This window comes from Tachypleus tridentatus, chromosome 2, assembly GCF_004210375.1.
Source record: "Tachypleus tridentatus isolate NWPU-2018 chromosome 2, ASM421037v1, whole genome shotgun sequence".
Classification (NCBI taxonomy): Eukaryota; Metazoa; Arthropoda; class Merostomata; order Xiphosura; family Limulidae; genus Tachypleus; species Tachypleus tridentatus.
In genome coordinates, this window is record NC_134826.1 from 106,866,175 (window position 1) to 106,882,988 (window position 16,814).

Sequence of the window (16,814 nt, forward strand, 5' to 3'; positions counted from 1 at the left end):
CAGCATTTAAATGATAATATACTGAGTACTGGGATGAAAATATTCCGACGAAAATCACGTTGTAGATAACAAGAAATGATAATAAAATTGACTTATATAAAAAGTTGTCAATAGTTCAGTAGAGAATGTAAATGTGGACTTAATAAAGACTTTACTTGATCTAAAACATATTAAACTAAAACATAGCTAATGCTTTAAAAAAAGAAGTAATTTGAGGTTAAGAATCCATTTTATAAGATAACTTGTTTAATATGTATAGAAATAAAGGTAATCATTATATTGTTATTGCATAGTTATCGTATTCTCGCCGTTTTAGCTGTAATATTCAATGTGTTTTTACTAATTATAAAAATCTTAAGATAATGTGCATTGTTTTGGTATTTACTCGAGAACTGAACAAAAACTGAAAGATGAAATCAATTAATACGTAGTACTTTAGTATCTTACAAACTGAAGAATAGAGAGACTAAATACTTTATTATGTATATGTAAAAACGGCTGGTTTGGGTTGAGAAAATTTTTTATGTAGAAGAGCGAACAACGTTTCGACCTTCTTCGGTTATCGTATGGTTCACAAAGGAAGAAAGAGGTAACTGACCGATAGCTGACCACATCATCACTGATAAATACTTTATTGTTTAACTTGTAATAACATGGCATTTTAAACTAAATCTGATATCTCGTAACAGATAATATTGGTTTGCTTCAAACATTGGTGGAAAACTCAACAAGGGTTATCTGAAACAACTGTCCCTAATTTCAGAATTGATAAACTAGGGACAAAACATTACCACAGGATCGATAGTTCAGCCCATTAAACAATAGGTTGCATTTAATCCGTAACAAATAAAGTAAGAAATTAAAATCTTTAAAAAGGTTTAAGAATCCAGAAAAGAAATTATCAAAAAATTCAATTATTTTAGAATCTTAAGAGTTATTATATAATACATTTTCTTTTACAGGCTTGAATATCAACTAAAAACAATTAGTTTTAATTCGTATGAAGATTTATTCTGTTATCCTTGACGAAATTTTCTTAATTCTTTAAATAACTGAGCTCTTAGAACTGTCGGTTCCCATAGTTTATTCGGCTGACTTGATGGAACCAGGATATGTTGGATCTTGTGAAGGCTACCTTCATTTCGAGCAGGTGTAATACCAAGCAGGTGGCACAACAGAGGATAGACGTTAACGGTATCAAAGGGTTGTTCCACAGCGTAGTTTTGTTTGAAGTCAGGTCCATGTGCAAAGAAAATAGGATGCATAGACCGTAGCTGATTGTCGTAACCATGTTGGCCTGGAATGCTGGAAGATCGCCATTTCTGAGTAGCAGAAAAATCATGAAAATTTAAAAAAATGTTTAAACTTCACGGACTTTCACAAGTTACTTTCATGTACTTACAGACAAAACAGAGAATATTTAAATGAGTTTGTACTAAACTGTTACTAATTTGTACGTTGTTTTCTTTTTAAATAAAACCATTAATAATTTGCTCAAGACAATTGAAGGATAAGATCGACGTTTGTTGTGTTACAGATATAATAAGGCAAAAACTACCATTATCAAATAATATTAATCACCTCCTTCATTTCGTTATTTCGAAAATAAGTTATCTGATGATCAATCATGTGAAGTGGTATGCAAAAGACTAGTTTTCATCATAAACCCTTTTCTAAGCTTCTTTGTGAAATCCTTTATTTGCATAAAGAGTTATAAAGGGCGTACTTAAATATATTGTAATGTAAATCATAGAACAGAAAAAAGAAAGCATGATAACAGTAACACTGCATAAGAAGAAATTGCAGTAGTTAAATGCAGAAAGTGTGGGAATAATATGTAGACTACTTGATCTACAACGTCAGTAACTTCGTTAATACTTTCATCAAATCAATTATCTTAGGTTGAAGATCCATTGGATAAAGTAACTAGTTCAGTTTATATAAACATGCCAACTGGACTCTCATTGCATAATATAACGTATTTACTGTTATACATTTATTTTAGTGCCTACGCTTGTTTCTATACAGTTTGTTTTCTTGCGAGTGACGTATATTCTTGACTGTGTATTGCGCAAGTCCTGTCTTTTCTCGAAAACTGAAGATCCTCTAATATAAAAAACAACATTACTAGTTTTATGAAAACACTGGCGTGCTCGATCACAGTTGAAAATTTTAGAAATTTGCGTGATTGGTATATAAAAACCGACGCTCCGAGAGACAAAGATTATTATTGATCAGCTACAGTCAGTGTGCTATAGGCCTAGAAAGCTACACTTGTGATTAATGCCTATTAATTGGAAAACTACAGAATTAGATCAGGAAAGTTTATAGATTTCGAAAACTACAAACCCTTCAATTTCAGTGAATTACTTTGGACGTTATTATTTCTACGTGGATATTAAATATCTTCCTCGGTTAAAAGTGAACTTGGAACCGATATGAGGCCAACCGAACTAGCTAGTTTCAGCGAGGTGTGACAATATCAACTCAGAATTAATTTGCTCGTCGTGGACCTGGATCGTCAATTTGTATAGTTTGGTTTGTTTTGAATTTCGCGCAAAGCTAATCGAGGGCATTTGCGCTAGCCGTTCCTAATTGAACAGCGTAAGACCAGAGGGAAGGCAGCAAGTCATCACAACTCACCGCCAACTCTTGGGCTACTCTTTTACAACGAATAGTGGGATTGACCGTCACATTATAACGTCCTATGGCTGAAAGGGCGAGCATGTTTGGTGTGACGGGGGAATCGTTAATAAAATATTCATTTCTAAACCAGATAAAAGAATCAGTATTGTCTGTAAAGTTGTAAAACTGTTGTATATAAACCATCATTGGTAATAACTATTAGTAATAACCGTTGTTATGAACTGTATTGTTTTTATGTTTGTATATTAGAATATATTTGTGTTAAAAAGAAAATTGTGTGTGTATCAATGTTGTTGGCAAATAACATAAATGTGATACACATTAACATTTTATTAATTTCTAGATTCAAGTTCAAATTTCCGGTTATCTCAAATAGTAATACGTTAACATACGTTGCATAATAAATCGTAGACTCGTCCGAAATAAAAAGTACAGTAGGTAAAAGTAGTTATTTCATTCTTACCTTCTTAATTGTAATCGTAATGAATTTTTATTAATTTAAAAATGTATAAAATTACTCTGCGTTGTTTTGATATTCACTTGAAAAATGAACAACGATTAAGAGGTGAAATAATTCAAAATATATAGTGATCACATAGTCTTGTTTTTGCAGTCACTTTGGAAATGAATTATAGAATTCTAAGTACTATAATTTTTTGATCGATCACAGTTAGACCTGACATAAGATATTTGAATGCCTTATTTGTGTGGAGTATCAACAAACAAAAGTCAGCCACATGCAGTACAGTATTGAAAACTGGCGCAAATGCCTCAATGTCACACTCTCAACCTAATCATATGATTGTTTGAACAACTCTACAAGGCACGTTGCAAAACGATAATTGTTATCTGTTGATTCTGTCTCGAAATAATCGTAGGCTACAGGATTCTTCATTGAATCAAGTTTGGTAGCCGTAGTGAACGCTGTATCATTTATACAAGATAGTTAGAAATTTACTTCAAAATGCCAGAATCTGTGCTTGACGCCTAATTAAACGCACTAACAGAAATATCTGCCCTTCGGGCAAGTATAACTGCTATTTCTTAGAGGAAGTCTGTTGGGCTTGTGGCCATTTCTGAAATTGTCCGAAAGTTCAACAACATTACATTCATACTTGCAATTCAATAATATTCATCATCCACAAGAAAAGGATTTTATTGAAATTTTAGTTTAAAAATGAGCTATCATGACAGAGTAGATTTTATTAGTCTTTCTTTGTTAAAGCGGTTATCAATGAAAATGTCTTAATTTTCTGTTTCAAACCTCATGAGATTTTTCACTAAAGTTTTTTTTTTATATGTTAAACTTATTCCATTTCTATCATTTTTATTGGATAAATCTGAAACTTATTTCTTTTTCGTAATTTTTGTTAGTTAAATCTGAAACTTACTCCTTTTGTTTGTAATGTTATTGGTTAAGACTGAAATATTTCATTTTTGTTGAAATTTCAACTGTTTAATTTATTACTCAGCTACAAAAATACTGCTTAGTTAAAATGTTATCTAGTTATGATTGGTGATGACCGATGCGGCAATTTTCGAGATCCGAGTTTTGGACATAAACATCGCAAGCTCTACTCAAAGCTAAGCTCGCCTGCAATGGTGCCAAGAACACGTTCAATAGACCAACAAAATGTGGAGCAATATTCTCTTTAGAGATGACTCAAATTTCTCTCTGGGGACACATAACAGGTATGCATTCATTTCAATGAAACCTGGAACCAGATTTATCCCATATGACAAATATAGTGAAAATGATGGAATTATAATGGAAGATGTAACCAGTACTGGTAAACCTACCGATCTGTACATCTGTAAAATGGTGCTATACATCAATGTCACACACGATAGAGACACATCTTATGATTTTTCTGTTACCTTATGCTGGTGTAATTTGTACTAACTTTAGCTTAATGGATTATAATCTACAGAATACGAAAAACAGATCGACACATTTCTCAGAGAAGACTGACCACATAGAGTTCACCGACTTTCAATCCCATAAAACACAACTAGTGTTTGTATTTTATAGCATATGGCTGATTATAAAATGTCTAATTTTCTTAAAAATTAACTGGCCTAACTAACTACTGTTACTTTATAACATTTGTTTTACCTTACTGTAAACATATATTATAAATTTACGAATTATCAAGGAACTTGTATATGAATGTCTAAATTGAAAAAAAAACATCACAGACACCTAGAACATAGGACACATGGCTCTCAGTAAACCCAAAATATGCAGGTAAGAACTCTTCATACGAAAACTTGAAGAGCAGTAACACTATGCAACAAAAGTTTTACTTGTTCTTGTTCCTGGGCAGAAAGTATTATTTCCCAATTGCTTATGCCTAAAGTAAATGGAAAATACATATTTTTCTCTTCAACCTTTCCTTTTGTGATCTGGTTAATGAAATTTTCAAATTTACCCATTTTCCAGAACATTTCAAGTAAATTCTGTGTTGAGTAGCTGATAGAGAATTTTCTCGAACTTTCTAAAATGTTGTAAAACTTACGAGAATTTTCACGAATCTTTTAGAATTTTCTAGAACTTTCCATAGTAATATATATATATATATATATACAGAGGCTTACGACTCACTACTTCAGTTTAGTTCTAGCTGCCTAAGTGAACACATAGACCTACCTGATTTTATCAGAGATGGCATCAAGAAGCTTCAAGCATTCTCCAGACGCATTCTGCTATGTATGTGGCCAATTTATCAAGACAAAAGCGACAAAGTACTCTGTGATAGCATCTGCCTTGAAGTATAATGCGTATGGCTGGGAGGTTATCCGAGACTTCAAAATGGTGGCATTCCTGATGGTTCTCCCAGGAAGCTTTACCAAGTTTCCCTGTTATCTTTGCCTTTGAGAGAGCGGGAATACAGCAGCGCACTATAACAGGAAGCACTGGCCACAACAGACCGAGTTCTCTGTGGGGAGACACAATGTCAAGTGCAAGCCACTAGTGGACCTCCAGAAGGTGTTGTTCCCACCACTGCACAAAAAATTGGGTCTTATGAAACACTTTGTCACAGCTCTTGATAAGGAGTCTGAAGTTTTCAAGTACCTTCGAGACTTCTTCCCTAAGCTGTCTGAGGCAAAGATCAAAGTTGGTGTCTTCGTTGGACCACAAATAAAAAAGATTCTGGAGTACACAGAATTCCCCAAGAAGCTCAGTAGGAAGGAAATAAAAGCTTGGGGCAGCTTTGTCGCAGTAATTCGGGGCTTCTTGGGCAATCACAAGGCCGAAAATTATGTGGAACTGGTTGAGGCTCTGGTGAAGAACTACGGCAAAATGGGCTGCAGGATGTCCATAAAAGTTCATATCCTTGACGCTCATCTTGATAAATTCAAGGAGAACATTGGAGCATACTCAGACGAGCAAGGCGAGCGCTTCCACCAAGATATACTGGACTTTGAATGCCGCTACCAAGGAGCGTATAACAAAAGCATGATGGGAGACTATATTTGGGGGCTGATACGTGAAAGTAATTTACATTACAGTCGCCAATCTCGAAAAACTATTCACTTCTAAACATTTTTGTATAACTTTGGTATAAATACATGTAAATCTTGATTGATACGTTGTTTTATTCAGACCTTATGTAATTGAAAATGTGCAAATTTTCCCGTTTTACATAGAAAATAGGTTAATTTCTAAATTTCATTAACCAGGTCACAAAAGCAAAGTTTGAAGGGAATAATGGCCATTTTCTGTACTTTTACAATATAAGCAACTAAGAAGTAACACATACTATCCAGGAACAAAATTTGTGTTACATTGTGTAATCAAAAATCATTCAGATAACTTGCAGATCCTTTAATAATCTTAAAAAGTTATGATCAGGAATGCTTCTTAAAATATAAAAATGTCAGAAAAGTCCCTAAATATCCTGACTACCTCTGAGAAATAAAAAACGCATAGAAAAGTTGAAGATCTATAAGGAAAAATATGTAAGAAAACTTAAAGAGTGAGCAAAAACTCTCAAACATGAAATTATAAGAAAAAAGATGCAAGATAGCATACAAAAAAACCTGTAAAATCCTTTAACAGAGTACAAACTGTAGGTAAGCACCATTGAGAAAACTTTGGGTAAGATGTCCTGAAAAAGATTGTGAAACTACTGACAAATTTATAAACATTTTTGTAATGCACGACAGTTGAAATTTTAGCATATATTAATTTGCTATCAACAGTTAAAATTTATTTTTCACTGTAAATACTAGATTAAATTAGTAACATAAAATTTGGTCAAACATGTCATGTAATAGATTTTTAAATAAAAATATTTAATATTTTCACATGGGAACCCAGTAAAAGAAGGAATTGTAACCAACTTAATCACTTCTAAAAAAGAAATTAATCATTTATTTTGACTTACAATTAAAGCTTAATAAACAAATTATTAAAACCAGAAAAATATTAACTGATTACTAACTGTGATTTACAAAGAAATTTTAACCGATTAAATATTATGTGTTTAAAAGAACTAGTAATCGGAAAATGTTGTGGCTTAGAAATAAATATTAATAAGTTGTATGTTATGATTTTAAAGAAATTAATAGGTTTCTACTATCAATGTATAAATTATGAATTAGATGCAAGATTGGAATACATCTCTAGAATACAGGTAGTAGTTGTTAGTTTTTGTAAAAAATACTCACTTTTGAAATGAGATATCCTTCATCTGCTATGGCGACAATGGGCATGATTCGTCGATTCTCCTTGTAGTGAAATCGTTCGGGGATATCTTCTCTTCGATAAACCGTCATATTGGGATGAGCATTCTTAAGTTTGTTATAAACTACGTCAAGCATACCATCTACTGGAAGGATTCCAGCAACACACCCAGCTTTTGGAACTAGTTTTATCTCAGTTTCTAGATCCAAATAATCCTCTAAAACTATCAAGTGCTGATCTTTCTTGTCATCTATAATGTCCGTCATACCGTGGTCACTAATAATAATAAGATCGATTCTGTTCAACAAAAATGATATTAACATTTTATGTAAGAGATAACCCAATGTACTGTCTGCTTGTTCGACTGACTTTTGAATATCTGAAGATGTGGTACCAAATGCATGACCAGTAGAATCCGGTTCATTGAAGTACAAAGTTGCAAAATCTGCATCATATTTTGTCAACCATTCTATAATTGTGTCTATTCTTTCTTGAAAAGGGATTTTTGAGTTATACTTGCGATAGAAGCTAGGGTAAACGCCTTTGATCTTGACGTCCGATCCAGGCCAAAAGTAAGTAGCTGTCGCCAAACCTTGAAGCGTTGCTGTGGTCCAAATAGGCTCGCCCCACTCCCACCATTTCGGATCTGTAGTTGACATTCCAAACATTTCGTTGAAGATCGGATCATACATTCCATTGTCCACAATCCCATGGGTCTCTTCATATAACCCTTTAAAAGCAAAAAGAGCCAGACTATATAATGGTGTGCGAACTTTGAGTCTTCTATTCGAAGAAGAAAGAGCATATATCATTTTATTTCTTTAAGAATGATTTAATTTTGCCTTCTTTTGGTAAAACATTTTAGTTCTTACTGGATAATTATTTTTTTATTATGTTATTAATATGTATTTCAAAAAGAAGGCACACGTAGTTTGTTATTGCAGCAATAATTGAAAAACAAACAACTTCAATTCTTTCCTGAACAAAATCTTATATTTTACCAAAACATGAAGTTTTGGATTATCTATGCAATGTACATTGTCTAGACTCAGAACGTCCTCTTTGAAATGACAGAAACATTCAACTCACCAGTTGCTATGGTGTAGTGATCAGGGAAGGTTTTTGTTACAAAGGCAGTGCGGACACCAAGTTTGGCATGGACTCCTGTGTCAGCAAGAAATTTAAAGTTTGGAGTATTGAACCTGTCGATGTAATCCCAGCGAAATCCATCAAAAGAGACTAGTAAAACTTTTCTTTTGGCTTTCATTGAGTTGACCACATTGGCAGAGAAGCATAACATAAATGGAATGAAGATTTTTAACACTTCCATGGCCTAAAAAATGATGTACAATAAATTAAAGACGCTTACCCAGAACAGGACAAAAGCATACGTAAAGTTACTTCTTTAGACTTGTAACATATTAACATTTTAGATAACAATCTACGAAAAATGAAACATGGATGAACATTTCACAAAATCACCATCATTCGTGATTTCTTGACTATCAGATACTCCCAAATAGGTTTCAAAATAAAATGCAGTAAGTAGCAATATTAAATAACTACAACTTGATATACACAGAGGAGGTTACTGTAAGATTAGTCTTGTTAGAGGGCACCACAGCTACACATGTTTGAAATATGTTTTTGCTTGTTTTTCAATTTTGCGCAAAGCTACAAAAGGGGTTTCTGCGTTAGCCGTCCCTAATTTAGCAGTGTAAGACTAGAGAGAAAGCAGCTAGTCATCACCACATACACCACCAATTCTTGGACTACTCTTTTACCAACAAATAATGAGACTAATTTTCACGGCTGAAAGGGTGGGTATGTTTGGTGTGACGGGAATTCGAAGTTGCGGTCATTGGATTATGAGTCAAGCGCCTTAACAACCTGGCCATACTGAGCTCTTTGAAATATCTAACACTTATAGAGTAATATATGTATTTTATAGACTAAAACGCTGAGGTACCTGTCCATATCGGGATTATGAATTTAAAAGATGTGGGGGTGGATGTTATGATAAATAACACAAAACGTTTAATTTTAACACAACATATTAATAACCACACGTATTTTACAGTGTTCATTATTACTTCACCCATGGCTTTGTATAAGCTTTAGGAACTCAATATGTATATACTTAAAACATGGTATACAGTGCGATGGTCAAGGTGACTTTGTAGGAAAATATAGTAGTAGTAGAGGTGCTTTCTGTTACCCGCTTTCAACATCTAGCTCTTAATATCATTCCACAGTGTTTCACATGATGGATTAATAGACAGAAGTGTGTTATGGGCCGAAGTTGAGAGGTCACGGATGGAAGTAGGAAGTTAGCGTAACTGAAACAAACGACTGTCACATCCATCCTATAGTAGTTTCAACAAAATAAAATTAAAATTAATTTATTTATTATTGCAATAATGGCAGCCATTTTTTTTCATTGCACTCTTCCACAGAAAATGTTACAACATTTTCTGAAATAGATCAGACGTTTGTGTGTCCTGTCTCTACACTATGTGTATGTTGTGTTATAGAAAATTTAATTATAAAGTTTTTTCTACGTACGAACATGGCGTCATCTATAAATATAGTTAGAGCTAACTTACGTCACGGAAAACATATGCTTAAGAATAGCAATAATAAGATTGGATGTGGTTGTGAACTCCCAGTAATATGCCCCTTCATCCAGACTACCATACTAAAAGTTTAGTTTAGATTAACCCATCCACGTATGGTTAGTTAGATAAAGGACAAACAGACAGACAATGGTTTTTGTGCTTTATATATATATATAAGAAAAAATTCCCATTTTGCTTGGTTTGGTTTTTTTTTAATTTCGCGCAAAGCTACACGAGCCATCCCTAATTTAGCAGTGCAAGACAGTCATCACCACCCACAGCCAACTCTTTTACCAATGAATACTAGGATTGACCGTCACATTATAACGCCGTCATGGCTGAAAGAGCGAGCATGTTTGTGTGACGGGGATTCGAACCTACGACCTCAAACTGACAGTCAAGCGCCCTAACAACCTGATTATGCTGGGCCGCCCATTTTGTCATAAAACCCTAAGGCGATATCGTGGTTTTTAGTTAGTTTTATACATTTCTTTCAACATCTAAGTATTATGACAAGCAAACATGTTAATTATTGGGTTATAGGCGGTTTATATAACACAAAATACTGTAGCATTTATTTAAACTCAAAAATAATGTGAAGAAATAATTGCAGTATTCAAATGTTTAAATGTTGGTGATATATTTCTTATAAAACTGGTATTACTGTCAAAAGTCTCAAGCATTTACTTCTGGGCGTAAATATAAAATAAAATATTAATTATACATAAATTAAATATTAATGAAGTCAACTTAGAATACAAATAAACCATATGAAACATTAACGTCGAAATAAGATGAATTATGAACGTAATACCATGATTAATAAAAAACAGTTAAAATACCTTAAATTATGTCGATTAGATTGCGTTAAATCATAAGGTAATACCCTAGTTTGTAACGGTGTTACCAGTCATAATTAAAACCACATGGAATTGTTATTACAGTTTTCACGTGAATCTTCATGTCCCACTTACATCTTTCCTATACAGCTGATGCAGCATTTAGTGTGCCTAATAGTCTTTTTCTAAGTGAATATGTATGATGGGACATAGAAGAAAATCTTAATTTTAGAATGCAAGTTCACAATATTTCTTCGATGATGAAAAAACTAGAGTAGTCATTGAAGTGAAAAAAAGGTAAATGAATTGTTGAGTTCTTACCTTTCACTTCGATTATTATGCCTTCCATAAAAAAATATAAACTCTTTAATAGATCTATTTCTATGCATTAAATGAACACCATTATTAAATAAGGGAGCAAAAGCAACAACAAATGGAAAGCTGTTTCTACTAATATCAAACCAATTTTTCTGCTTGTGAACATTTCCTTGGTATCAGCTAGTAAACATGAGTATTATTTCAATGGCAAAATTGAACAATTACACCTTGATTTCACACGTGCTTGTCACTACTCTATAGAGTTTTAGTTATTTTTATTTCCACTGTATTAAAAACATTTGTCTATTACATATACCTGTCATTATGAGCTTAAAAGAATAAATACTTTCAAAGGGCAACAAAATGTTACTGACTAAACATCTTAAACAAACAAACAGCTTTGATAGTGTGTAATGGATTCACTATTGTACATTTATTTTAATATCAACGTTTGTTTCAGTATGTTTTATATGCATGTGATGTATATTGTTACATGTGTATTTCGCTAGTCTCGCCTGGTCTCTAAATTTGTAAAAGATTCTCGAGAGCAAGAATCAACAATATGTAGTTTACTGGGGGACTGGTATATAAAACCGACGAGCCGAGAGTCAGTTATTATTATTCCTTGTCAGATACAGCCAGTATACTATAAGAGTCGGAAGCTACATTTGTGATTAACGCTTACTGATTGGAAAACTACAGAATTTGACCAGGAACGTTTATAGATTTCTAACATCAGAAACTGTTCAACTTAAGTAAATTAACTTCAAACCAGTATTTCTACGAGAACATTAAATATTTTCATTGGTAAAAAGTCAGCGACTTGAGGTCAACCAAGCTAACTAGCTTAAGTGAGGTGTAACAATATTAATTCAAAGTTAATTTGCTCGTCGTTGACCTGAATCGGATATAAGATCTAGACCAGATATAATGTAATAATCATTATTTGTTCTCCACTAGTACAGCGGTACTTGTCTACGGGCTTTACAACACTAAAATCAGCGGTTCGATTCCCCTCGGTGGGCTTAGCAGATAAACTGATGTGGCTTTACTGTAAGAAAATACACAATAATCATTATTAAAAATTGTATTTATGTAAAAACGGCTCGTATGGATTGAGAAAATATTTTACGATAAGGAGCGAACAACGTTTCGACCTTCTTCGGTCATCGTCAGGTTTACAAAGAAAGAAAGAGGTAACTGACCGGAAGCTGACCACATGTTTGAAAGAGGTTGTGTAACTAAGTGTCGGAATGTAGAGAGCGGTGTTAAATGTTTAAATATATAATTTTATATTATTTATTTTATTATTTTTAATATAGGTATAAAGGTGTTCCTTTGTATTGGTTTATTTTGGGTTTAAGTTGTTGTATACATTGTTTGTTTATTATCTATCCGTTGTGTGCCCACAAAAGATATCGAAACCCGATTTTTAACGTTATAAATCCATAAAACTGTTGTTGTACACCAGGGTTTGTGCTCCATTACGTGCCTATAGTGCCACATAAGACTTACTGAAAAGTAAAAGACTGTGCTTTTTACTTGTATTAAATGAAAACTGCATAGGTTTGGAAAGCATCGTGAAAGATGCGAGGTGAATATCTATATATTTGAATTTTAAGCACCACTAATACTTTCAATATCCGATCTTTCTCCAGCAAAAGTCATAGTAAGTGATATTATACAAAATAATAAATGTATAATTAATATCACAAAAGATATTTACCTCGAGAAGAAAAGTAAGACGTAAGCTTTTCTAATATGATGCAACTGTCGATCTGTCTTTATACTTTAGAATTTCTTGAATCGATTCGGATACGTAAATGTTTTATCAGAGATAGATACGTTTACTGTTTCATGCTTTCTCAACAAGACTCTACATTGCTAAGAAACTCTTCAGATCTATTTAGTTAGGTCACACACATATCTTATCATTTTTTATGATTATCTCGATGCCAATATACAGCCTTCAAGGAATATTTTCAAAAAAACTACCTAGATCGTGTTTTCGTTCTCAGCCTTCTAATCAATATAACTAAAGAAATAACATGTGGCGTTCTTCACATTTCATTTCAGCAAACTATGAACCGGATTTGGCTTTTTATAGCGCCACAATTATATAAAAGAATGATATGTTTTGGAAATTACATTATTCAGTTTTCACATCCGCGTTTAGTTTGTTACGTATTTATCTCTGACGATCCTCCGATTTGGTATGTTACATATTGCAATTTGCCCTTTTCAGCCTTCAAGGAATATTTTCAAAAAAACTACCTAGATCGTGTTTTCGTTCTCAGCCTTCTAATCAATATAACTAAAGAAACAACATGTGGCGTTCTTCACATTTCATTTCAGCAAACTATGAACCGGATTTGGCTTTTTATAGCGTCACAATTAGATAAAAGAATGATATGTTTTGGAAATTACATTATTCAGTTTTCACCGTATTTATCTCTAACGGTCCTCCGATTTAGTATGTTACATATTGCAATTTGAAATAGCCTGAAAAAGAGAATTTAGAAGATCGTTTAGAAGCAGTGTATATGTAAGCATACTTTATCGTGTTTCTAGAGCTAGATGTTTTACTATCACATTAAAAATTATGTTGAAAAGTTTATCATACGTAACGTTTTTATAACTATTAATCAAGACAGTCTATTGTATTCTAACATTTAACGTTCTGAAGTATAGTTTTAAGTTTCTATATTCAATCATACTTTTTACGTTTCCTGACGTTTTTCATTTCTATAACTAATAACTATTGGTCCTGAAAAGGGCGCAAATTACTAATTTAATCTAACGTTGATTTTATATTTTTTATAAGTACACCATTTAATATGATTTATAAAGTGTTAACAGTTCAACAGGTTTAGTTTGTTTTTGAATTTCGCGCAAAGCTACTCGAGGGCTATCTGCCGTCCCTAATTTAGCAGTGTAAAACTAGAAGAAAGGCAGCTAGTCATCACCACCCACCGCCAACTCTTGGGTTACTCTTTTACCAACGAATAGTGGGATTCACCGTCACATTATAACGCCCCCACGGCTGAAAGGGCGAGCATGTTTGGCGCGACGGGGATGCGAACCCGCGACCCTCAGATTACGAGTCGCACGCCTTAAACTGCTTGGCCATGCCGGGCCCTACATTTTAGGAAGAACAATGTTTTCTGTGTTAAACAAAAATTCATGAACATTGATGTAATTACTAACTGTTTATTAAAGTATTTTTCAATCGTTCTTCGTAAGCTGTTTCTGTTCTTAAATAGTTTCATTTTTATGTAATGCTTTCTTCTGACTTTCGATATGAACGTTCTTATAAATATACATCACATTTGTTGTCTCTTTCTGCCTAGGTTTCTTCAGTTGATCAATTAAATGTATTGAAACTCATATATTCTCTAGCAAATCTTTTGGTTGAATCTTCGGCCCGGTCCGGCATGGCCAAGCGTGTTAAGGCGTTCGACTCGTAATCCGAGGGTCGCGGGTTCGAATCCCGGTCGCACCAAACATGCTCGTCCTCCCAGCCGTGGGAGCGTTATAATGTAACGATCAATCCCACTATTTGTTGGTAAAAGAGTAGCCGAAGAGTTGGCGGTGGGTGGTGATGACTAGCTGCCTTCCCTCTAGTCTTACACTGGTAAATTAGGGACGGCTAGCACAGATAGCCCTCGAGTAGTTTTGTGCGAAATTCAAAACAAACAAACAAACAAGGTTTTGAAAGTGACTGCGTAAGTAAAACCCACATTGTGCTGGGGATACATCATCTATCAGCCTTAACCTTCATTCGCCAGTCTCACATAAGAAATAAAAAAGTAGCAATAGATATAGAAGTAAAAATTTGCAGAGTGAGATGTGGTGGCTCAAGCCCACAACGTCCCACATCTATATCACCCTTTCTGTCTGCAGACAGTTGTGAGAAGGTGGCTGCTTTCCAAAGTCAAGAAGAAACATTAATTGAAATAAAAATAAGAACAAGAAAAAGGATATAAGGTACTACCATTTGGAAGTAAATAAATTAAAAACGTACCTGTTGAAGTTAGCATTCCAGCTCCCCAGTATGGTAGAAAGGCACTAACTGATAGCACAGAAAACGAATTATACCAGCATGAAGCGCCCCACCAAGTTACTTACACAAACTAGTACAGCTCCCAACCGACAATCATTTATTAAGTCAGCTGTGACTATCATGCTCTAAACAAGCCTTTATATGCGGCAAGGCGTACATCCGTATAAAGTAGTGTCAAGTTGTTAAATGTTCTTATTCATAACTAAAAATAGTTATTAGAAATGTTAAGTAAAACTTCTCTAATTTTTTATTTTTTTATTAGATTGACCAGAAATAAATGTCGCTTTTAAATTGTGAAGTTTGGAAAGACATAAACAAATGTTGTAAAACATGCTTTAATTAAAGTAAGCACCATTTGCTCCAACCTGTAACTATGCTTTTTATGCCCCTGCTGTAGAAATAAGAGTTTCTATGGTCAATAAACTCCCTGAAAGCTTCTTCTGCAGCTGCCTGGGTTTTAAAGCGTTTGTTGTTCAAAAAGTTATCAAAGTGCTTGAAAAAATGAAAATCTGTAGGTGAAAGCTCTGGGAAATAAGTTGGATGAGGCAGAACCTCAATTCTCAATTCGTTCAATTTTTTGGAATGTCAACCTCGACAGGTCTCATAATGCCGATTTTGTTGATGTTCAGCCAACTCATGCGGAACCTACTTATCCAACTTCTTCGCTTTTCCAATCGCACTCTGGTGGTTGGCAATGCTTGATTTGCTTGAGTCCAGCTTTTATGCAAGCTCACGTACTGTTGAGCGAGGGTCTGTCTCAATTGCTTCTCTTAATGTGTTTTAATCTGAGGATGGCTTCCTTCCACGACCTTCGTGATCTTCAAGACTTTCATCGCCATGTTGAAACCTTTGGAACCAACGCTAAACTGTACGTTCAGTAACAAACCCATGGCCGAACGCCTGATTAACGTTTCATGTAGTTTCGGTAGCTTTTCGTTCAAGTTTGAAATCGTACAGGAAAATCAGATGAAAGTTCTTCTTGTCCATGCTGCTTTAGGGGTTGCAAAACTTACTCTGAGTAGAGCTGAAGCAATAGGCAATTAAGACACTTTGTGACCGACAACACCAACGGCAAGTTCCTCAATATTCAGTTTTTAAATGACATCGTAAGAATTCCGTTATTTATTTCTGAACAACCTAATATTTATTTAATACATTCTTATAATTGTTACAGAATAGTTTAATCATTTTATTTTTTATTAAATCCATTAATTATTAATTTTTGTATTAGTATTTCAACATTACTGATAAAATATTGTAATTTATTACAAATTTTATAATATCTGAATAATTGCGAAGTTATAATGCTTATAACAGAAGAGTATAATACATTATTATTAAAAGAGGGTAAACCATAAATTGGTAAGACAAAATATTTTCTTTTATCAAAAGTATTTACGTTGATATCCTTATAAATTATTGTAATTTATAAATATAAATATTGTACGTACTTCTGTATTAAATATTGAAATATTTTCAGTTTCTAATTCTGCTCAATAAATAGTGTTAATAACATTATTTATTTCAGGCAGATATATATTACTTATATATCTGTTAGTTAAGGTAGAAATATCTGAATTTGTGTAGTTTCAACAAATACATTCTTATAATCGTTTCTTAATTTCGCGCAAAGCTACACG

At 33.5% G+C, this 16,814-nt stretch overlaps 1 protein-coding gene across 3 annotated transcripts in view; it reads right to left on the minus strand.

The window, feature by feature from the left end:
- Positions 1-616: 616 nt before the first annotated feature.
- LOC143244787 (ectonucleotide pyrophosphatase/phosphodiesterase family member 5-like) overlaps positions 617-16,814 on the minus strand; it is a 60,178-nt gene continuing 43,980 nt past the window's right edge. Inside the window, exons 1-4 of one of the 3 annotated variants that reach the window (XM_076490109.1) lie at positions 15,136-15,280; positions 8,426-8,669; positions 7,321-8,066; positions 617-1,322 (exon numbers count right to left, since the gene is read on the minus strand). In XM_076490109.1, coding sequence (XP_076346224.1) covers positions 1,017-1,322; positions 7,321-8,066; positions 8,426-8,666 — 1,293 coding nt within the window. In that variant the 5' untranslated portion in view covers positions 8,667-8,669; positions 15,136-15,280 and the 3' untranslated portion in view covers positions 617-1,016. Of the gene's footprint in view, positions 1,323-7,320; positions 8,067-8,425; positions 8,670-12,837; positions 13,040-15,135; positions 15,281-16,814 lie in introns of those variants that run through there. The other 2 variants (XM_076490108.1, XM_076490110.1) reach the window with 2 other exon arrangements.